Source organism: Oncorhynchus tshawytscha, linkage group LG05, assembly GCF_018296145.1.
Source record: "Oncorhynchus tshawytscha isolate Ot180627B linkage group LG05, Otsh_v2.0, whole genome shotgun sequence".
In the NCBI taxonomy this organism is placed as follows: domain Eukaryota; kingdom Metazoa; phylum Chordata; class Actinopteri; order Salmoniformes; family Salmonidae; genus Oncorhynchus; species Oncorhynchus tshawytscha.
The window spans coordinates 23,641,362-23,661,460 of NC_056433.1; the positions used below are offsets into that span (position 1 = coordinate 23,641,362).

A 20,099-nucleotide genomic window follows, 5' to 3' on the forward strand; every position below is an offset into this window, starting at 1 on the left:
GGAATAAAGGCGCGTAGGGAAACAAAACGGTGTAAAAAAAAAACGTTCCACCTCACATAATTCACTTTGAATTTCAAACATATTTTTTTGTCTATGGCTTCAATGGATGGTGGCTTTGTTGATTGCCATTGCCACATCACAGCCTGTGAATTTGCCGAGGTATGTGTTCACAAATGAGTGGGTATGTAGCAAAAGGTCTGTGGTATGTAGGCTAATGTAACAGAAGCGGTTATTATTCAACTGTTATGCAAGCGTGGGTGCTTATGTGTGCTGCCCACCAGAAGGCAGTCTCGCAACTAGGAAGCGTGAAAAATGGTCGCATCGAGTCCACAGCAATACTTGCAGACAGCTGACTATGCTATGACAATACATTATTCAAGGGTGAATGTTCAAAAGTGACAGTACAAAAGTGTGTGTCTATTCTGCAGGATTTAGAGGATGTGATCAAGAGGACCAGAGAGGTTAGTTATAGCTATTATATAATATATGTAAAATGTTTAATGGTATAAAGTTAATATGAATAAAATCTTGATTACTGTATTTATTAACAGTTGTATTGTAGTCTACATCAGATGTTGTGCCATTTCAGGCTGGAGTCAAAACACTTATTTCTGTCACTGAAGAGCCCAGTGAGTTTGAAAGAGTTATCCAGCTGTTTAAAAGGTTAGTATACACAACATATCTTATTTGCAGAACACAATAGCCCATATTCAGAAATGTCATAGATTTATAATAGCAAATTCTGTGCCTTGTGATATCTTGCTCAAAATGCATACATTATAACACAAAATAATAGTTCAACTCACTATCACAATGTTCTATTGGCTTCCAGCAGCTTTTGACTGTAAGTTTGTTTTCTTCTCCAAGAGACATTTATCTGTTCTTGTAGTACATTGAGACACTGTGAAACTGTTTTATGAATGTTGTCTTTGAGTTACTCTTACTGTTGCTCTTTCAGCTACCCAGATCTAGTTGCACCATGTTTTGGAATCCACCCAGTCCAAGGCTGTGGGTCCCATGACCAGCGCAGCGTGAAGATTCAGGTACAAACATTCACACACAGTTAGCAGACACACTCAATTAATAGACATCAAACACATGTCAGACAGTCAGCCTTATGTTAGATATTATGGTTATAAACAAAATGTAACTCTATAACATCATGTTGATGTTGTCTCAGGATGAGAGGAACAAGCATGCTGACTTTTCCCAAAACATCTCTTATTACAGGACTTGGAGCCTGCCCTGCCCTTGTTCCAGAAGTACAGAGATGAAATTGTTGCAGTTGGAGAGGTATGTACTAGAGGTCGACCGATACAACAACAAAAAACGCCGATACCGATTATTGGAGGACCAAAAAAAGGAAAAAAAGCTGATACCGATTAATCAGTCGATTTTTGAAATGTATTTGTAATAATGACAATTACAACAATACTGAATGAACACTTATTTTAACTTAATATAATACATCAATAAAATCAATTTAGCCTCAAATAAATAATGAAATGTGTTCAATTTGGTTTAAATAATGCAAAAACAAAGTGTCGGAGAAGAAAGTAAAAGTGCAATATGTGCCAAGTAAGAAAGCTAACTTTTCAGTTCCTTGCTCAGAACATGAGAACATATGAAAGCTGGTGGTTCCTTTTAACAAGAGTCTTCAATATTCCCAGGTAAGAAGTTTTAGGTTGTAGTTATTATACAAATTATAGGACTATTTATCTCTATACCATTTATATTTCATTAACCATTGACTATTGGATGTTCTTATAGGCACTATAGTGTAACAGTATGGCTTCCGTCCCTCTCCTCGCTCCTACCTGGGCTCGAACCAGGAACACATCGACAACAGCCACCCTCGAAGCAGCGTTACCCATGCAGAGCAAGGGGAACAACCACTCCTAAGTCTCAGAGCGAGTGACGTTTGAAAAGCTATTAGCGTGCACCCCGCTAACTAGCTAGCCATTTCACACAGGTTACACCAGCCTAATCTCGGGAGTTGATAGGCTTGAAGTCATAAACAGCTGCTGGCAAACGTACGAAAGTGCTGTTTGAATGAATGCTTACGAGCTTGCTGCTGCCTACCATTGCTCAGCCAGACTGCTTTATCAAATCATAGACTTAATTATAACATAATAACACACAGAAATGCGAGCTTTAGGTCATTAATATGGTCGAATCCGGAAACTATCATCTCGAAAACAAGACGTTTATTTTTTCAGTGAAATACGGAACCGTTCTGTATTTTATCTAACGGGTGGCATCCATAAGTCTAAATATTCCTGTTACATTGCACACCCTTCAAATCAAATTTATTTATATAGCCCTTCGTACATCAGCTGATATCTCAAAGTGCTGTACAGAAACCCAGCCTAAAACCCCAAACAGCAAGCAATGCAGATGTAGAAGCACGGTGGCTAGGAAAAACTCCCTAGAAAGGCCAAAACCTAGGAAGAAACCTAGAGAGGAACCAGGCTATGTGGGGTGGCCAGTCCTCTTCTGGCTGTGCTGGGTGGAGATTATAACAGAACAAGGCCAAGATGTTCAAATGTTCATAAATGACCAGCATGGTCAAATAATAATAATCACAGGCAGAACAGTTGAAACTGGAGCAGCAGCACTGCCAGGTGGACTGGGGACAGCAAAGAGTCATCATGTCAGGTAGTCCTGAGGCATGGTCCTAGGGCTCAGGTCCTCCAAGAAAGAGAGAAAGAGAGAATTAGAGAGAGAGCATACTTAAATTCAAACAGGACACCGGATAGGACAGGAGAAGTACTCCAGATATAACAAACTGACCCTAGGTCCCTGACACATAAACTACTGCAGCATAAATACTGGAGGCTGAGACAGGAGGGGTCAGGAGACACTGTGGCCCCATCCGATGACACCCCCGGACAGGGCCAAACAGGAAGGATATAACCCCACCCACTTTGCCAAAGCACAGCCCCCACACCACTAGAGGGATATCTTCAACCACCAACTTACCATTCTGAGACAAGGCCAAGTATAGCCCACAAAGATCTCCGCCACGGCACAACCCAAGGGGAGGGCGCCAACCCAGACAGGAAGGCCACGTCAGTGACTCAACCCACTCAAGTGACGCACCCCTCCTAGGGACAGTATGAAAGAGCCCTAGTAAGCCAGTGACTCAGCCCCTGTAATAGGGTTAGAGGCAGAGAATCCCAGTGCAAAGAGGGGAACCGGCCAGGCAGAGACAGCAAGGGCAGTTCGTTGCTCCAGAGCCTTTCCGTTCACCTTCACACTCCTGGGCCAGACTACACTCAATCATATGACCCACTGAAGGGATGAGTCTTCAGTAAAGACTTAAAGGTTGAGACTGAGTTTGCGCCTCTCACATGGGTAGGCAGACCATTCCATAAAAATGGAGCTCTATAGGAGAAAGCCCTGCCTCCAGCTGTTTGCTTAGAAATTCTAGGGACAATTAGGAGGCCTGCTTCTTGTGACCGTAGCGTACGTGTAGGTATGTACGGCAGGACCAAATCAGAGAGACGGGTAGGAGCAAGCCCATGTAATGCTTTGTAGGTTAGAAGTAAAACCTTGAAATCATCCCTTGCCTTGACAGGAAGCCAGTGTAGGGAGGCTAGCACTGGAGTAATATGATCACATTTTTTGGTTCTAGTCAGGATTCTAGCAGCTGTATTTAGCACTAACTGAAGTTTATTTAGTGCTTTATCCGGGTAGCCGGAAATGTAATGACATAATTACGGAAAATTCTGGCAAATTAGGCTGTCCAAACTGTTGCATATACACTGACTCTGCGTGCAATGAACGCAAGAGAAGTGACACAATTTCACCTGGTTAATGTTGCCTGCTAACCTGGATTTCTTTTAGCTAAATATGCAGTTTTAAAAATATATACTTCTGTGTATGGATTTTAAGAAAGGCATTGATGTTTATGGTTAGGTACACATTGGAGCAACGATACGCACCGCATCGATTATATGCAACGAAGGACACGCTAGATAAACTAGTAATATCATCTACCATGTGTAGTTAACTAGTGATTATGTTTGATTGATTGTTTTTATAAGATAAGTTTAATGGCTACCAACCTACCAACCTTACCTTGGCTTTTTTTTACCTTTATTTTACTAGGCAAGTCAGTTAAGAACAAATTCTTATTTTCAATGACGGCCTAGGAACAGTGGGTTAACTGCCTGTTCAAGGGCAGAACGACAGATTTTGTACTTTGACTGCTCGGGGATTTGAACTTGCAACCTTTCGGTTACTAGTCTAATGCTCTAACCACTAGGCTACACTGCCGCCCCAACTGCATTCGCGTAACATGCAGTCTCCTCGTGGAGTGCAATGTAATCAGGTGGTTAGAGCGTTGGACTAGTTAACTGTAAGGTGGCAAGATTGAATCCCCCGAGTTGACAAAGTAAAAATCTGTCGTTCTGCCCCTGAACGAGACAGTTAACCCACCGTTCCTAGGCCGTCATTGAAAATAAGAATGTGTTCTTAACTGACTTGCCTAGTTAAATAAAGATTAAATAAGGTGTAAAATAAAAAATAAATAAATCGGCCAAATCGGTATTTTTTAGACATGTTATGAAAATTTGAAATCGTCCCTAATTAATCGGCCATTCCGATTAATCGGTCGACCTCTAATATGTACTGTACTGTAGGCCTACTCATAGAATTGTATGGAAAAGCCAGTTATCACTTCTCTAGTCCTATGCAGCAGGTCTGTCTGGCCCCGCATCATGCTTAATCTTACGTAAACACACGTGTCATATCCTGGTGTAAAAACTGTGAAATGGTATGACTTCTGTAAAGCAAAAGGATTAGGCTTATTAAGCCTGAGCTCCGACTTGCTAAACTGAAAGTGCACGCTGCAACAATAACTTCTTAAATCACTAACAATTCACCCTGCCGGCTAATACCCTTAATGATCTATATACTTCGCAAGAGCTTTGGAAGGAATGCATGTCTGGCAGAAGCATTCTTTCACAAAGTTAATTTGGTGGAGCCCAGAGAGGCAGGTATTAGGACTAAATCAACCATGTCTCCCAGTCAGTAACAGCACAGAGTAAGCTAGTGGGGATAGGGTGCTCTAGCTGGACATTCCCAGCATGTGTTTTGTTTGGGATTGACTGTTGGCCTGGACTGGGAAAGCTTTGACTAACCGCCCACTGTTCAACTGGTTTCCATCAAGCTGCCCAGTGCCCATCTCAGATTTGTGCTGAGGGGCAATTCCATGATAATGGAATTATGCTGAGACTCAGATTTTTTTTCACCAAACAGAAACCATTGATTTCAAATTTTCACAAACCATAAAACTCTATACACACAATGACTACTTTTAATAATTTCCACTGAACCTTTTAATTTAAAAAAAATACAGGAAGAACTGTGTACATACAATGTTTTGTAACGGAATCAAACTGAGGGAGATTTTACCTTAATTCTGTTACCAAACTTTGCATCTGCAAAATGTTTCCAGTAATTTATTTATGTACTGTCTAAATTGTTCAAAGTAGTAATTGTGCATAGAGTTACATGGTTTGTTAAAGATTGAAATCAATGGTTTTTGTTTAGCATACATTCAGTCAATAGACAATCAATGCAATGATAATGTTTTTCTATTGCCCCTCTACCTTTAAACAGTCTCTTTTTCTTCTGTTGATTGCAGATTGGTCTTGACTACACACCTTGGTATGCCCCCACTTCTCAGGAGAGAGAGGAACAGCTGACTGTTTTCACCAAGCAATTACAAATATCCAAGGATCTGGATTTGCCAGTGTGAGTTTATCGTGGATAGCCTTGGTGCATAGTACTGTGTGTGCTAGGAGACACGTTACATTCATGTAATCAGACTGCGAGCAACTGCAACAAGCCATGTCCTTGGCAGGGACAAGAACAGGCTTTGCATGGAATGTCTCACTATAACTGGATATTAAGGAGTATTATTATTTGTTACCACTATATTTCTCCTGAGACTTTCTTGTTGTGTGCATTTCCTCTTTGACGCAGGAACATCCATTCCCGATCAGCTGCAAAGGTCACCATAGCTACTCTGAAAGAACAGGGTGGGTGTCTTAAAATCAGGATTACATAAGAGGACAGCCTCATTGCTGAAGTGACTAATTTTTCCATTTTTAGGAGGCCTTAACTATTTTGGCTATCCTATCAGGTATCACTTGTGCTTTGCTGCACAACTTTGCAGGGAAACCATCAGTGGCCATGGAAGGAGTGCAGGCAGGGTACTTCTTCTCCTTCCCTCCAGCTGTCTGTAGGAATGACCAGGTGAGCGATACAGTTGTTCATTAACCTGGAGTCATTCAGTAATCTCTCAGTACATTTTCTATAGGTTTTGTGGAGTCACCAACAGTACTGTATGTCCTCATTGTTATGGGAATCCCTTATCTTTTCTATAGAAATACCTTATCTTTTCTAACACCTTGATCTTTGAACAAGCTCGTCTCAAGTTCAAGTTTTAAAGACTGGTGTAAAGGCTTCTTTTACTGGGCCAGAAATGCTCACTATGCATTTCTGCAAAACAACTCTGAAATGGCCATATGGCGTGATAAAACCAGACATGATTTGTGGCGGTTGCTGTTGAGTCCCCTCATAATGACTGTGTTATTACTGTGTTATAACAGAAAGCCAAGCTGATCAAACAGATTCCATTAGAACACATCTGTCTGGAGACAGACTCTCCTGCCTTGGGACCAGAAAAACATGTGGGTCATCATTTGGAATGCATCATTATGTAAAGCAGCAACCTGATAGTTTTGTATAAGTGTTCTTATTCTACGTCTCCCCTCTGCAGGTAAGGAATGAACCCAAGAACATTTCACTGGTCTGTGAGTACATTGCTCATGTCAAAGGAATCACACCTCAAATGGTAATTCATGCCACTACAGATAATGCCCTCAGATTGTTCCCAAAAATTAAGAGACTTGAGTGATGCGTTTTGTAATTAAATTAACTTTGTGCTATCTCATGCTGTGTCTCTGAAAATGAAATGGAATTGTGAAATAAAATGCTCAATCAACAGGTGTTTTTGCATATGTGATGGACACTTCTATATATAATTTAAGTGCCATTTATTTCAGAAATATTCCACTTGGTGCTGAAGGGTTCCTCTGCTTCATTATACCAGATGGGCCTTGTCTGAAAAAAAAAAACACAAAAAAAACAATATATGTATCCATAGCTTGTATTATTAACCATTAGGGGCGACATGGTTTCAATTTGAGGAACATTTTTAAAGACCTCAAGTTCATGGACGGGGCGGCAGGGTAGCCTAGTGGTTAGAGCATTGTACTAGTAACTGAAAGGTTGCAAGATCGAATCCCCGACAAGGTAAACATCTTTCATTCTGCCCCTGAACAAGGCAGTTAACCCACTGTTCCTAAGCCGTCATTGAACATAAGAATTTGATCTTAATTAACTGACTTGCCTAGTTAAATAAAGGTTTAGAAAAAAGGGCAAAAGTAAACATGTAATAACATCCAGAAATCCTGTTTCTGTTTGGTCAGGTTCACATCAGCAGACACTAACATCACTATCTATGGACACACTCAGCACTCATTGGCTATGACGTTGGCAATGCTTACGGCTTTCTTCGAAGTGTTTTCGCTCCGGGTATTTGGTGATATGTCCTGCAGCTGTCCAAGCAGACCGTTGCTCCGGAGTCACTGCCTGGAGCGACTTGAAGTCGCAGGTGTTTTGCAAATGACAGTCAAAATGTCTCTTCTCTGCTCTTTCCCAAAACTTACTGTCAATCTCTACTCGACACCACGTTTCTCGTAGCATGTTTAATTCGAACAGGGCACCCTCTTTATATTTTGACATGTTTGATAGGCTTTACAACACCACAATAGCAAGCAGCAGCCAAATGACGTGGGCGTAATGAGCGCATTGTTGTCTTTAGCCGCGCTGCGGTTTCCATGGATCTGGAAACCTGAGAATTTCGCGCAACAATGCAAACTGTGACAACGTGGAAGTGTAGTGATGTAGGCCTACGTGTGCCAGTGCATCTTGAAACGTATTTAATCGTGGTAAATCTGAGGACGAATTGAAGATCCGCATTTTCAAAAACATAATGAATAAAAGTGTAAATTCACCTCCCATCTACAAATGTAAGGTCTACAATTAGCAGAGAAAATTGATTTGTTAGGCCTATGTCATTGAGGTGGATGATTTTATTACACATTTTATGCATAGATTGTCTCAATCGTTAGTTTTTTAGTGCGAGTATCCTACTGTACAGTATATGCTAGGCAGGTATATTAGGTTCATCTAAGATTAGGATTAGGGAGAGATAATGAGGAGACCATGTGTCACTAATGAACACATACACCTTTGAACAACCTCAATTATATTAAGGAAATTATCCAGTTTATTTGAATGCATAAAGAGGCCGGTGAGCACTTCTTCCAATCACATGTCCCGGACTGGTTGGGGATAATAACCGCCATAGCCCTCCAAATCAGGTATTTTGATTGGTCGGAGTCATCATCCGAAGGCCTCTATATTTGAGTTGTCTGATGTAAATGCGCCCTGCCTTACAGTACTCTCCACTCCCATGCACTGAACAAAAGCGGCACGGGCATACTAGGCTACAGCAGGACTATGCGAAAGAAGGCGTTTATGAGAGCGAATACAGATAGATAGCCTACAATATTTTAAAATGACTTATTCATAAAACGGTGTGAATAGTTGTATTATCTACTAACTGAATGTTGGATCTGCCCTATTTTGTGTAAACGTGCTTCCTGACTTTAGGGTATAGGCTATAGCGATAGGCGACGTTGGCGCAGCATCATGGTAGCTGGCGAGTTGGTACAGGAGCATCTGCGACGTGACAACGCACCTGACGAAATAGACATCTCATGCAAGCGCTCGGTGCATAACGGGGCAGTCCCAATAGGGGACCAGTACACCGATCTAACGAATGGATCGGCACATCTGACAGAACTGGACTCGAAGGCTTTGGAACAAGAGATCCCTCCAGATGAGAAGCAGGCTATGCTTCCTGGAGAGGAAACATGTATCGAAACGAAACTCTATTGGAGAAGATTCTCCGTTTTAGCTGTGTTCAGCTTTTACTCCCTCGTCAACGCATTTCAATGGATCCAGTACAGCATCATCACCAACATTTTTACCCACTTCTACAATGTATCCAGCGACAAGATCGACTGGCTGTCAATTGTATACATGGTCGCGTATGTGCCTTTGATCTTCCCGGCAACATGGTTACTGGATAAAAAAGGACTGAAACTGACAGCCCTTATGGGCGCGGGTTTGAACTGCGTCGGTGCGTGGGTGAAATGCGCCAGCGTCCGGCCAGATCTGTTCGGGGTGACAATGACCGGACAGATAATATGTTCTATAGCCCAAGTCTTCATCCTCGGGCTGCCCTCTAAGATTGCATCAGTGTGGTTTGGCCCGAAGGAGGTGTCTACTGCATGTGCCACTGCCGTGCTGGGTAACCAGGTGTGTGTGTGTTGAGTCATGATATGGGTGGCACCTATTGAATCCTTTAGCCTAATCATATTGTAAACTGTAGGCCTGCATGCTTATGATGTACATGTTTATGCTGCTGTGTAAAAATAACCATTTATTTCTGTATTTTGATGGAATATGTGACATTGATGTATTTGTCTGATCCCCTTCTAGCTGGGCACTGCCATTGGCTTCCTGCTTCCACCTGTCCTAGTCCCCAACACTGTGGAAGACATAGAGCTGATGGGACACAACATCAGCGTTATGTTTTATTGGACAGCTGTAGTCTCCACTGCTCTCTTCATCTTGACTGTAATTGGTAAGTAAGTTGACACAAGCCTCATCATGCCATCTGGAATAGTGTTGTGCAGAAATGGATCCGATGGATAGCACATCATTTAGTCCAGGGCTCTCCAACCCTGTTCCTGGACAGCTACCGTCCTGTGGCTTTTCATCCCTAATAATTAGCTGGTTATTATTATTATTATCTAGCTTATCAACCAGCTATAATTAGCTGGTTGATAAGCTAGTTACAGCTGGGGTTGGAGCAAAAATTTACAGGAGGGTAGCTCTCCAGGAACAGGGTTGGAGAGCCCTGATTTAGTCACTGTAGAAACTAACTCCATAGGTCCAGACAACTGCATTTACAATGCCTTCAGAAAGTTTTCATACCCCTTGACTTATTCCACGTCTCTGATGATTAGTTGAAAAGCGGCGAGACAAAAGTACAAAGGTCTTTTATAGCCAAGATCCACCCCCTAGTCGACATATCAAACCACAGATGTTTTGAATGGGTCACAGGTTGAGACTTTTTAAATGAGGAAGGAGTGTCCTGTAGCCAGATAGAATTCGCTATAAATTAGCGTTCATCTTGGTCCCTAAGACGAGGTTCCAATCTCGTTCCTGGTACTTCATAGCACAAAAACACCAACTCATCCAATGGCATAAATCAATTGTCAACTCCAGATACTTCCATCTCAAGTAAAACCCCTTCTTGACCCCACTCCTGGACAAGCTCACTGAGAGGAGTGAGCCTCTAGGTCATACACTAACCCAGGATAAGTGCAACATCAGAGATGACATACAATGGTTCCAGACACTACCACACACATCCCCCAATGCCAAACGAGGGAGTGACTGGTGCACAGACATTGTGGAGACAAGTAATTTGTTTCCCATTAATCACACCATCCCTTCACATGGTTTAAGAATAGGTAAAGACACATTCACATATGAAGACAATGTTCCCTCCTGTCCTCCTCCATTTCTGATATTCTGCATAGCACCAAGGACATGTAAAAGACAAGCCTGACCTCTCCCCTCTCTGGGCCCCAGGTGACTGAGCCCCAGCTGAGGGAAGAAATGCAACTGCCAACACCAGAGTCCGAAGGGATACATTCTAACAACAAGTATATCACATAAGTATATTATGCAGATAAGACATCTTAATTATCTATGTTACACAACTAATTCTGATTCTTCCACCACACAACCTATTGCTCGATCTCCCGGACGATGTTACTAGCCTTTTCCCTGCCTGTACTGTTGCCTTTTTGGACCCCCTGTGTTTGACCTTCTGCCTGCCCCTGGACCCAGCCACCTGCCTCCTCCTGTGGTCCTTTTATTCATTTCTAAAATGTTCTACATACAAAATTACACTTTCACATTATGGGGTATTGTGTGTAGAACAGTGACACAAAAATATAAATGTAATCCATTTAAATTCAGGCTGTAACACAACAAAATGTGGAAAAATTCAAGGGGTGTGAACACTTTCTGAAGGCACTGTAGATGTTCTATAGGCTACACATTCCATACAACTATGCAAATATACCACAGTAAATCTAACCCAGTATCACAGATTATTGTGAAATAGACACAAATTACTTATTGGACATTTTTGACAGGCACAAGAAAATGTGTAATTTTCTGTGTGCAGTACAACATTTTGTAACCAGTGAATTTCAATCACAGATAAAGACAGTAGGTTACTTAAGACAGAAATGATAGGAAGGAGGTTGGTCATTGAGGATGGGTGGGCATATAATGCGAACGTCTAGCAACGTCTTAGCCGAGCTATAACGTTAGCCCTCTAGTTAACGTTAGCCACCTAGCTAGCCTAGCTAAAGTTAGCCACAACAAATTGTAATTGGTTTAATGTACACAAATGCCTTATGAAGAAAGAAATACACACAAAATGCACTGTGAAGAAAATTGTGTAATACATACAAAGTGTGCCTGTCACGAATTTCGAGTAAGTAATTTGTGTTTATTTCACAATAAGCTGTGATAGTGTTTTGCAAAATCAGGAATGAGTCATTGCAGTCATAAGCTACTGAGTGCATTTGAAGCAAGAAACAAACACTTCGCCATTATGTTGTAAAGCTGTACATACAGCGTGTTAGTGTTGACTATGTCTTTTCTCTCCTAGTCATGAAAGACAGACCCTCACTACCTCCCAGCCAAGCTCAGGCGGTCCTACCTGACTGTGCTCCTGAAGACTACTCCTACAGACAGTCCATAATCAACCTGTTCAAGAACAAACCTTTCATCCTACTGCTCATCAGTTATGGTGAGACACCAGACTTATCATCATCTTACCTTATTTAGCTCCTTATGTTGTTACTACACTTACTATAACCATGTTATTACCACTGTAACATAAAGCTACCTTAAAGTTATGGTGAGACACCTGACTAATTGCCAGGTCTGTGCTTTAGCAAACTCATCTGTTGGGTTTGTTGTCATGCCAAACGTGTTCTTCCATGACAAGTAAAGTTAGAGGAGTTGGCCGAAGCACATACAGATCTGGGGCCAGGCCAGTTATCCTGAGTGGGGACCAAAGTCTCTTGTTATTGCATTCTGTTCATTCACTGATTGTTTGCTGGGGGATATTTGTTCCATTATGAGATCCATCTGTCTTTAACCCCATACAAGGCAGATGAGATCTGTCCTTTAACCCCATGCACCCCAAGGCAGACTGACTGCCCAGTGCTCAGTCCAGTTACATATGTTTCTTGCATCTGACCTCCAGAGAGTTTATTTTGTTTGGTGTTCAGCAATTTTCATGATTTTATGTGTACTACATAAATTCTTGGAATTGATATCACTATGTCGGGATGAAACATTGAAATAAATCATTTCACCCCCCCATTTTCTTTTAGGTATCATGACTGGTTCTTTCTACTCTGTGTCAACACTTCTCAATCAGATGATTATGGCTTGTTACAAGGTAAGTGGAGTGCAAAAGATGCATGTTTCAATGACTGAAAATTAAGATGATTTGCTAAGTTGATTTACTACATGCATAGCTAGATCAAACACAAGCTCTTGAACAGGACAGTAGTAAAGACTTAAGGGAAAAGGCTTTCTCTATAAACAGATGGAGTTAAATGAGAGCGGAAACCATGACAGGGAACAAATCCATTGTCTCCCGCTTTGAAGTTCATTATCCGCTTTTTCCATAAATCCCGGAACTGTACCCCCTAAACCGATTCACCGTGTACAGTACAAGTCAAAAGTTTGGACACACCTACTCATTCTAGGGTTTTTCTTTATTTTTACTATTTTCTACATTGTAGAATAATAGTGGAGACATCAAAACTATGAAATAACACATATGGAATCAAAAAAGGTTTAAACAAATCTAAATATATATTATATTTGAGATTCTTCAAAGTAGCCACCCTTTGCCTTGATGACATCTTTGCATACATTTGGCATTCTCTCAACCAGTTTCATTAGGTAGTTACCTGGAATGCATTTCAATTAACAGGTGTGCCATGTTAAAAGTACATTTGTGGAATTTCTTTCCTTCTAAATGCATTTGAGCCAATCAGGTGTGTTGTGACAAGGTAAGGGTGGTATACAGAAGATAGACGTATTTGTTAAAAGACCATGTCCATATTATGGCAAGAACAGCTCAAATAAGCAAAGAGAAACACAAGTCCATCATTACTTTAAGACATGAGGTCAATCCGGCAAATTACAAGAACTTTGAAAGTTTCTTCAAGTGAAGTTGCAAAAACCATCAAGAGTTATGATGAAACTGTCTCTCATGAGGACTGCCACATGAAAGGAGGATCCAGAGTTACATCTGCTGCAGAGGACAAGTTCATTAGAGTTACTAGCCTCAGAAAATTGCAGCCCAAATAAATACTTCACAGAGTTCAAGTAACAGACACATCTCGACATCAACTGTTCAGAGGAGACTGCATGAATCAGGCCTTCATGGTCGAATTGCTGCAAAGAAACCACTACTGAAAGACACCAATAAGAAAAAGAATCTTGCTTGGGCAAAGAAACATGAGCACTGGACATTAGACCGGTGGAAATCTATCCTTTGGTCTGATGAGACCGAATGTAAGATTTTTGGTTCCAACCACTGTGTCTTTATGAGATTCAGAGTAGGTGAACAGATGATCTTCGCATGTGGGGTTCCTACTAAGAAGCATGGAGGAGGAGGTGTGATGGTGTGGGGGTGCTTTGCTGGTGACACAGTGATTTATTTAGAATTGTAGGCACACTTAAACAGCATGCCTACCACAGCATTCTGCAGCGATACACCATCCCATCTGGTTTGCAGTTAGTGGGACTATAATTTGTTTTTCAACAGGACAATGACCCAACACACATCCAGGCTGTGTAAGGGCTATTTGACCAAGAAGGAGAGTGATGGAGTGCTGCATGAGATGCCCTGGCTTCCACAATCACCCGACCTCAGCGGTTTGGGATGAGTTGGAGTGAAGGAAAAGCAGCCAACAAATCGGCATATGTGGGAACTCCTTCAAGACTGTTGGAAAAGCATTCGAGGTGAAGTTGGTTGAGAGAATTCCAAGAGTGTGCAAAGCTGTAATCAAAGCAAAGGGTGGCTACTCTGTATACCATCCCTACCTTGTCACAACACAACTGATTGGCTCAAATGAATTAAGAGGGAAAGAAATTCCACAAATGTACTTTTAACAAGGCACACCTGTTAATTGAAATGCATTCTAGGTGACTACCTCATGAAGCTGGTTGAGAGAATGCCAAGAGTGTGCAAAGCTGTCATCAAGGCAAAGGGTGGCTACTTTGAAAAATCTCAAATATAGAATATATTTTGATTTGTTTAACACTTTTTTTGGTTACTGCATGATTCCATATGTGTTCATAGTTTTGATGTCTTCACTATTATTCTACAAAGTAGAAAATAGTTTTTTAAAAATGAAAGAAAACCCTTGAATGGTACTGTATGTACCATTTATACATGCATCATACATGCATCATACATGCATCATACATGAATCATACATGCATCCTACATGCATCCAGACCATATTGTGTCCTCATGAGCCTCAAGTTTTAACTAAATGCTCTTAGCCATGGGTCTTCGTGTGAATATGATAGTGTGGCACATGTCCCTTGAAAAGCCTGCTTTACCCTACACTAACATTAAACTCCTCACCCCAGAACCAGGAACTGAATGCAGGCAGGATTGGTCTCACCCTTGTGGTGGCTGGAATGGTGGGCTCCATCATCTGTGGACTGTGGCTGGATCACACCAAAACCTACAAGTAGGTACTGTCCCCAAGCACAACTGCCAATGACATGAATCACTACATCATTTGTTGACACAGTCATGAATCTATGTTGCACATGATGCAATCTTGAGCTACAGAAGGCAGTTACGGTGTATGTCTATTTAAATTGGTATAGTTATTTCTGGAAACTTTGTGCACTGTGGTAGCAGTTTTGCAGACAGATTCTGCTGTTACTAGAAAGGGAAGTTCTGTAAAAACACAAACTCTGACGTTTATGAGTTTTAACTCGCCCTTTAGATATGCAGCCTACGGGACATTCCAAGAATTATGTCCTGCCAGTTCAGACCATAATAATGCAGGTTTGTAGTAAATTGCTCTTAATGCATTTAGGGAATTCCCTGCCCATGGTACCTCCCTATTGCCTCTTTAGTTGTGAAACTCTCGGTATTGAATGTATCCACTTGTATTTACATAAATGTTCTGTCCTGTGATTGTTCTTCAGAATGACCACTTTGATGGTCTACATCCTGTCCTTCATTGGTATGCTGGTGTTCACCTTCACTCTGGACCTCAACAATATCTACCTGGTGTTCTTCACTGCCGGCGTGCTGGGGTAAGGCTGGAGACAACCCCTCTGTTGGAACTAGATTTTTAAAAAGACTGTCTAGCATCATCATTGAGAGACGCTTCTCATTTGTGTAACTGACATCTTTGTAACCGGAAAGGATCCTGTAGCCACAAAGGAAATGGTTTCCTATCAGATTGTAAAGAATTTATTGAAATGATAATTATGAAGTAAAATAGTTATGATAGCCCATGTTGCACATTGTGTCTACATGACAAGGTAGTGAACAGTAGGGTGTCATTCAGGACATTTCCATGCCATGGTCTAATGACCTTTTGGACATCAGCTTCTCGTTCTCTTGTATGCTCTGAAGGTAAACAGTCACTCATGCAATGTCTCTATTATTTATGTATTGTTCAGGGGTGGACTGGAACCAGAAATCTGCCTTGGCATTTCTAACACACCCGCCCATTTTATTCCTTGAGGCCCCCATTATTAGCCAGATAATGATACTTTTGTGCAAAAAAACCTAAGCTGGACAGGCCCACTGGGCTAAAAATGGACCAGCCCATCTGGCATTTTCCTGAAGTACCATATGGCCAGAACGGGCCTGGTTATGTTCAAAAATTATAAACGTCAAGGGCATCAAGATAAAGCAGTGTGTTTTCCCTGAGGGCAGGCATGGTTCACTGATATGCTATTGTTATTCTGTAGGTTCTTCATGACTGGTTACCTGCCGCTTGGCTTTGAATTTGGGGTTGAAATTACGTATCCTGAATCGGAAGGGACATCTTCTGGTCTTCTTAATGCATTTGCACAGGTACCACAGCATGTGTCCTCCCCTCAACAGTGTATTATGTAATATTGGCCTACCCCTACAAAGTCTGCATAGTACATTTACTTTCTATTCTAGCTCTTCATAAAATGATTTAGCTTCTTTGCCAAGTGGGCATCTGAGAAGTTTTTTGTTTGGTGATCTGTTTTGTTAGTCACCATAAATTTGTATATACACTCTTGGGGGAAAAAGGTGCTGTCTAAAACCAATAATGGTTCTTCGGCTGTCCATATAGAAAAACCCTTTTAAGAACCCTTTTTGGTTCCAGGTAGAACTCTTTTGGGTTTCGTGTAGAACCTTTTCCACAGAAGGTTCTACATGTAACCCAAAATAGTTGTACTTGGGACCAAAAATGGTTCTCCTATGAGGACAGCTGAAGAATCCTTTTGGAACTCTTTTTTTCTAAGAGTGTACCCTTGAGGCACTACAGGTGTATAGTGTGTTGCTCACCTCCTATGTCTTCTTCCTCCCTCAGATCTTTGGGATTATTTTCACATTGATCCAGGGAAGACTAACAACAGACTACAACCCCCTGGCTGGGAACCTGTTCCTCTGTGTCTGGATCTTCCTGGGCATCTTTCTCACAGGTTGGTTGGCTCTCTGATCTGTTCTGATCTGTTCTGTGGAGTGTGGGGGTCTTCCATATGATCCACTTTCTGCTATGAAAACTGATACAGGCTGATAAAATACAATGCAATACTATGTAGGCTACACCACAATGTTGTATGTTTATATATTTTTTGACGAGGCTCTCTTAATTACTTTCACTTGTTTATTTCAGCCTTAATAAAATCAGAACTGAAAAGAAACAACGTCAATATGGGCATGAACCACAGAAATCTTCAAGCAGTAAGTCCCATTCTGTCCATTTACCTAAGAGAGATTTTCTATTTTCCTGTTCTTTCTCCTGAAAGGTCAGCCTCCTCTTAATCACTTTTCCTTGAATGACGCAGATGTCAGGTCACTCGTCCGTTTGTTCTTTCACATTGACAGCCATTGTGAAAGCTGTCTCGTATCTCATGAGATCCCCAACATCAAGGGCCGGGCAAACCTCAAAAGACAGAAAAGTCCTGCTGTGTCTCCGCCACTGACCTCTCTGCTGGGCTCATCTAATGTGAATTTTTATCATGTCGAGAGCTGCGTGCTGGGCAAAGCAAATGAATCCTTTAATACATTTGTTTTCCATGGATTTTTTGGAATAGTCTTCAGGCAGTCACCAGACAAAAGATGTATAGTAGATGTATAGTAGTAGTCATGTTGCATATCTATTGAAAAGATTTATAGTTTTATAGTTCCCAGGAGCATTGCTGACGTCAGTATAGGGCATCTGAAAAGTTGTGCTGTAGGATGTTGTTATGGGATACTAGAATACCATTTGGCACTGTGATTATGTACCCCACTATGTTGGTTTAATATACAGCTATTGGCTTATAACATTGTTACAACTAGTTACTTCAGTGATGAGAAGACTCTTTGTCTCATGAAAGGAGAATAGAATACTTTAATTAAAGATATATTTCTCTCTGCTGTCTTAGGTCCCTACCGAGTGCCCTTCAGACAAGGCAACCAATGGCGTCAAGATGGAAACTTCAGTCAGCTTTTCCCACGAGACCTCACTTTAATCCAAAAAGGACAGGGGGGTCAGGTCACTCAACACTACTGAACATTTCAGAGGCCTACAACACATTCAACAACATATCCTGAGGTTACTTGAAATCTCCTTTTCTTTGGATTGTAAACTGTAATGTGTTATAATGTTTGTACTGTAGTGGTTTTAGCCAAGCCATGATTTGTTTATACATAGGTAAACTATAAGCACCTAAATACACCTTTTCACTTCCAATAGTCCTCTCCTTCTTTTGCTTGATGACCACTTCTGTCTCTACAATTGTCATCATCGCTGGTTCATAAAGTGCTGCTTATTTAAACTTATTTCTAGGCATTATACAAAACCAAAAGGGAAATATAATGTAGGATCTCTGACCTGCCTTAGCCTGTGAGGAAGAACATTGTTGTCATTATGGTGATGTTATTATTGTGACGCTGCATTATTTGAATTGCATGACAATGCAGTTTAACAGTGTCAGTTTTGTTCTCTATAACATGTCAGCCATTCATACAAATATGGACCAAATATGACACACTAAGATGCACAATGCACAATGCATATGACAAATGTGCAACATGCACAATCTACTTTTCAGTGTATTACTTACATGCATGCTTTTGAAAGTGTTCAAATGTTGACAACTTTGTTGAATACATGGCACAGATAACAGTTCTGCCGAGATAGGTAGCTAATGGTATAGCAGCGCCACCCAGAGGGATTTTGTGGAAATACTAAGAAAGCTGTGTGGATGATGAAGCACAAATAGGAGTGATAATGACTGCAGCGTTACAATAAAAATAGCTCCAAACCTTCACAGTGGATTATATAGCTCAAACGGTGGCTATAAAGACTATGCGCAGTAGGTGGTCTAGTGGTTAGAGTGTTGGGACGGTCACTCCGACCTTCAAATCCCCGAATTGACAAGGTAAAAATATGTTGTTCTGCTCCTGAGCAAGGCAGTTAATCCTCGGGTGCCGAAAATGTGGATTTTGATCAAGGCAGCCCCCGCACCTCTTTGATTCATAGGGGTTGGGTTAAAAGCAGAAGATACATTTCAGTTGAATACATTCAGTTGGACAACTGACTAGGTATTCCCCACTACATCTCTAAACCGCTATATTTTGGCTCCTGTTTTTCCTTTGTTTTAACGGGAATAAGTAATATCATCCCATTAATAATCAGAAGATCCAACCCATAGGCGTTTCTGCTATCTCAAAAACAATTTACTGTTTTTAAATGATTGCTTCCTGCAGGATATGTCCAAATTAGTGCTTATAATTATTCATATTTGCGTATCAAAACTAATGTTATTATTTAGCTTCTTATGACCGTAGGAAAAAAAACAGTTATTTGGTTGACAGATGTATTCCTCTCTTTTCTAGATTTGAATGTAGTTCTGAATAATGATGAAATAACATTCGAATATGGACATTCATAACATTTCCTTGCTTTTTTTCTCGAAATTTGATAGTTCACTTATACCAATTTGTTTCAATTATTTATTTATCTTTATTTCAATGTATTGCATTTACCAAGACCACTGAACTGAATCATTGTTCCCAACTGAAAATGAGTACATCCGGACCTTGAACTATACTTACCTATTGTTCAATACAACATATGGCTTTGACACACGACTGTCTAAAGTCTCGACAGCCTGATTTATAATTTCGCACAGTAATCCACAGTATAGTCAATGCCAACACTGTTACAATACAGCTGCTATATAATGTGTCTGCTAGACAATCCCTTCAAGGTGCCCCAGATTGTACTGTAAAAATGTGGTTTTAGTTTTGCCTCTGTAGTTTGTCTTTGGGCTTTTCTCGGTGGTAAGGAGTCGCATGTGTACTTGCTTATCTGCAGATAATGTACTGTGGCAATCAAAACATAAAACACAGAGTGTAAACAATACAATAAAATGATTTTTAGCTCAGCTACTATAGTCAGTGGATGTTGTAATTCTGTATATGTTTTACTAATTGTAGTCATGAGGTGTCACAGAAGACTTTTAGCTAATGACCTAAATATTGTAACAATAGTGCCCTCACATACATTTTCATAAGCATATAGTGTATTATAATAATGGTTTTGTGACAG

At 40.9% G+C, this 20,099-nt stretch overlaps 2 protein-coding genes across 3 annotated transcripts; both read left to right on the plus strand.

Annotated features, from left to right (window-relative positions):
- The first annotated feature begins 3 nt into the window (after positions 1-3).
- tatdn3 (TatD DNase domain containing 3) lies at positions 4-7,020 on the plus strand. 2 transcript variants are annotated; one of them, XM_024420138.2, is made up of 10 exons: positions 4-159; positions 429-461; positions 590-663; positions 959-1,043; positions 1,231-1,293; positions 5,654-5,763; positions 5,995-6,050; positions 6,155-6,267; positions 6,624-6,704; positions 6,794-7,020. In XM_024420138.2, exons 1-10 carry the CDS (start codon positions 94-96, stop codon positions 6,929-6,931), a joined length of 819 nt encoding a protein of 272 aa, XP_024275906.1. In that variant the 5' UTR covers positions 4-93; the 3' UTR covers positions 6,932-7,020. The 2 variants fall into 2 exon arrangements, with proteins under 2 accessions (XP_024275906.1, XP_024275907.1); XM_024420139.2 differs by having other exon boundaries at positions 6,188-6,267.
- A 1,391-nt stretch (positions 7,021-8,411) lies between these two features.
- Positions 8,412-19,936, plus strand: flvcr1 (FLVCR heme transporter 1). The gene is made up of 10 exons (XM_024420129.2): positions 8,412-9,465; positions 9,649-9,793; positions 11,906-12,046; positions 12,639-12,706; positions 14,923-15,026; positions 15,496-15,606; positions 16,273-16,378; positions 16,869-16,980; positions 17,175-17,242; positions 17,929-19,936. The coding sequence occupies exons 1-10, from the start codon at positions 8,794-8,796 to the stop codon at positions 18,013-18,015; spliced, it is 1,614 nt and encodes a 537-aa protein (XP_024275897.1). The 5' UTR covers positions 8,412-8,793; the 3' UTR covers positions 18,016-19,936.
- The last annotated feature ends 163 nt before the right edge of the window (positions 19,937-20,099 follow it).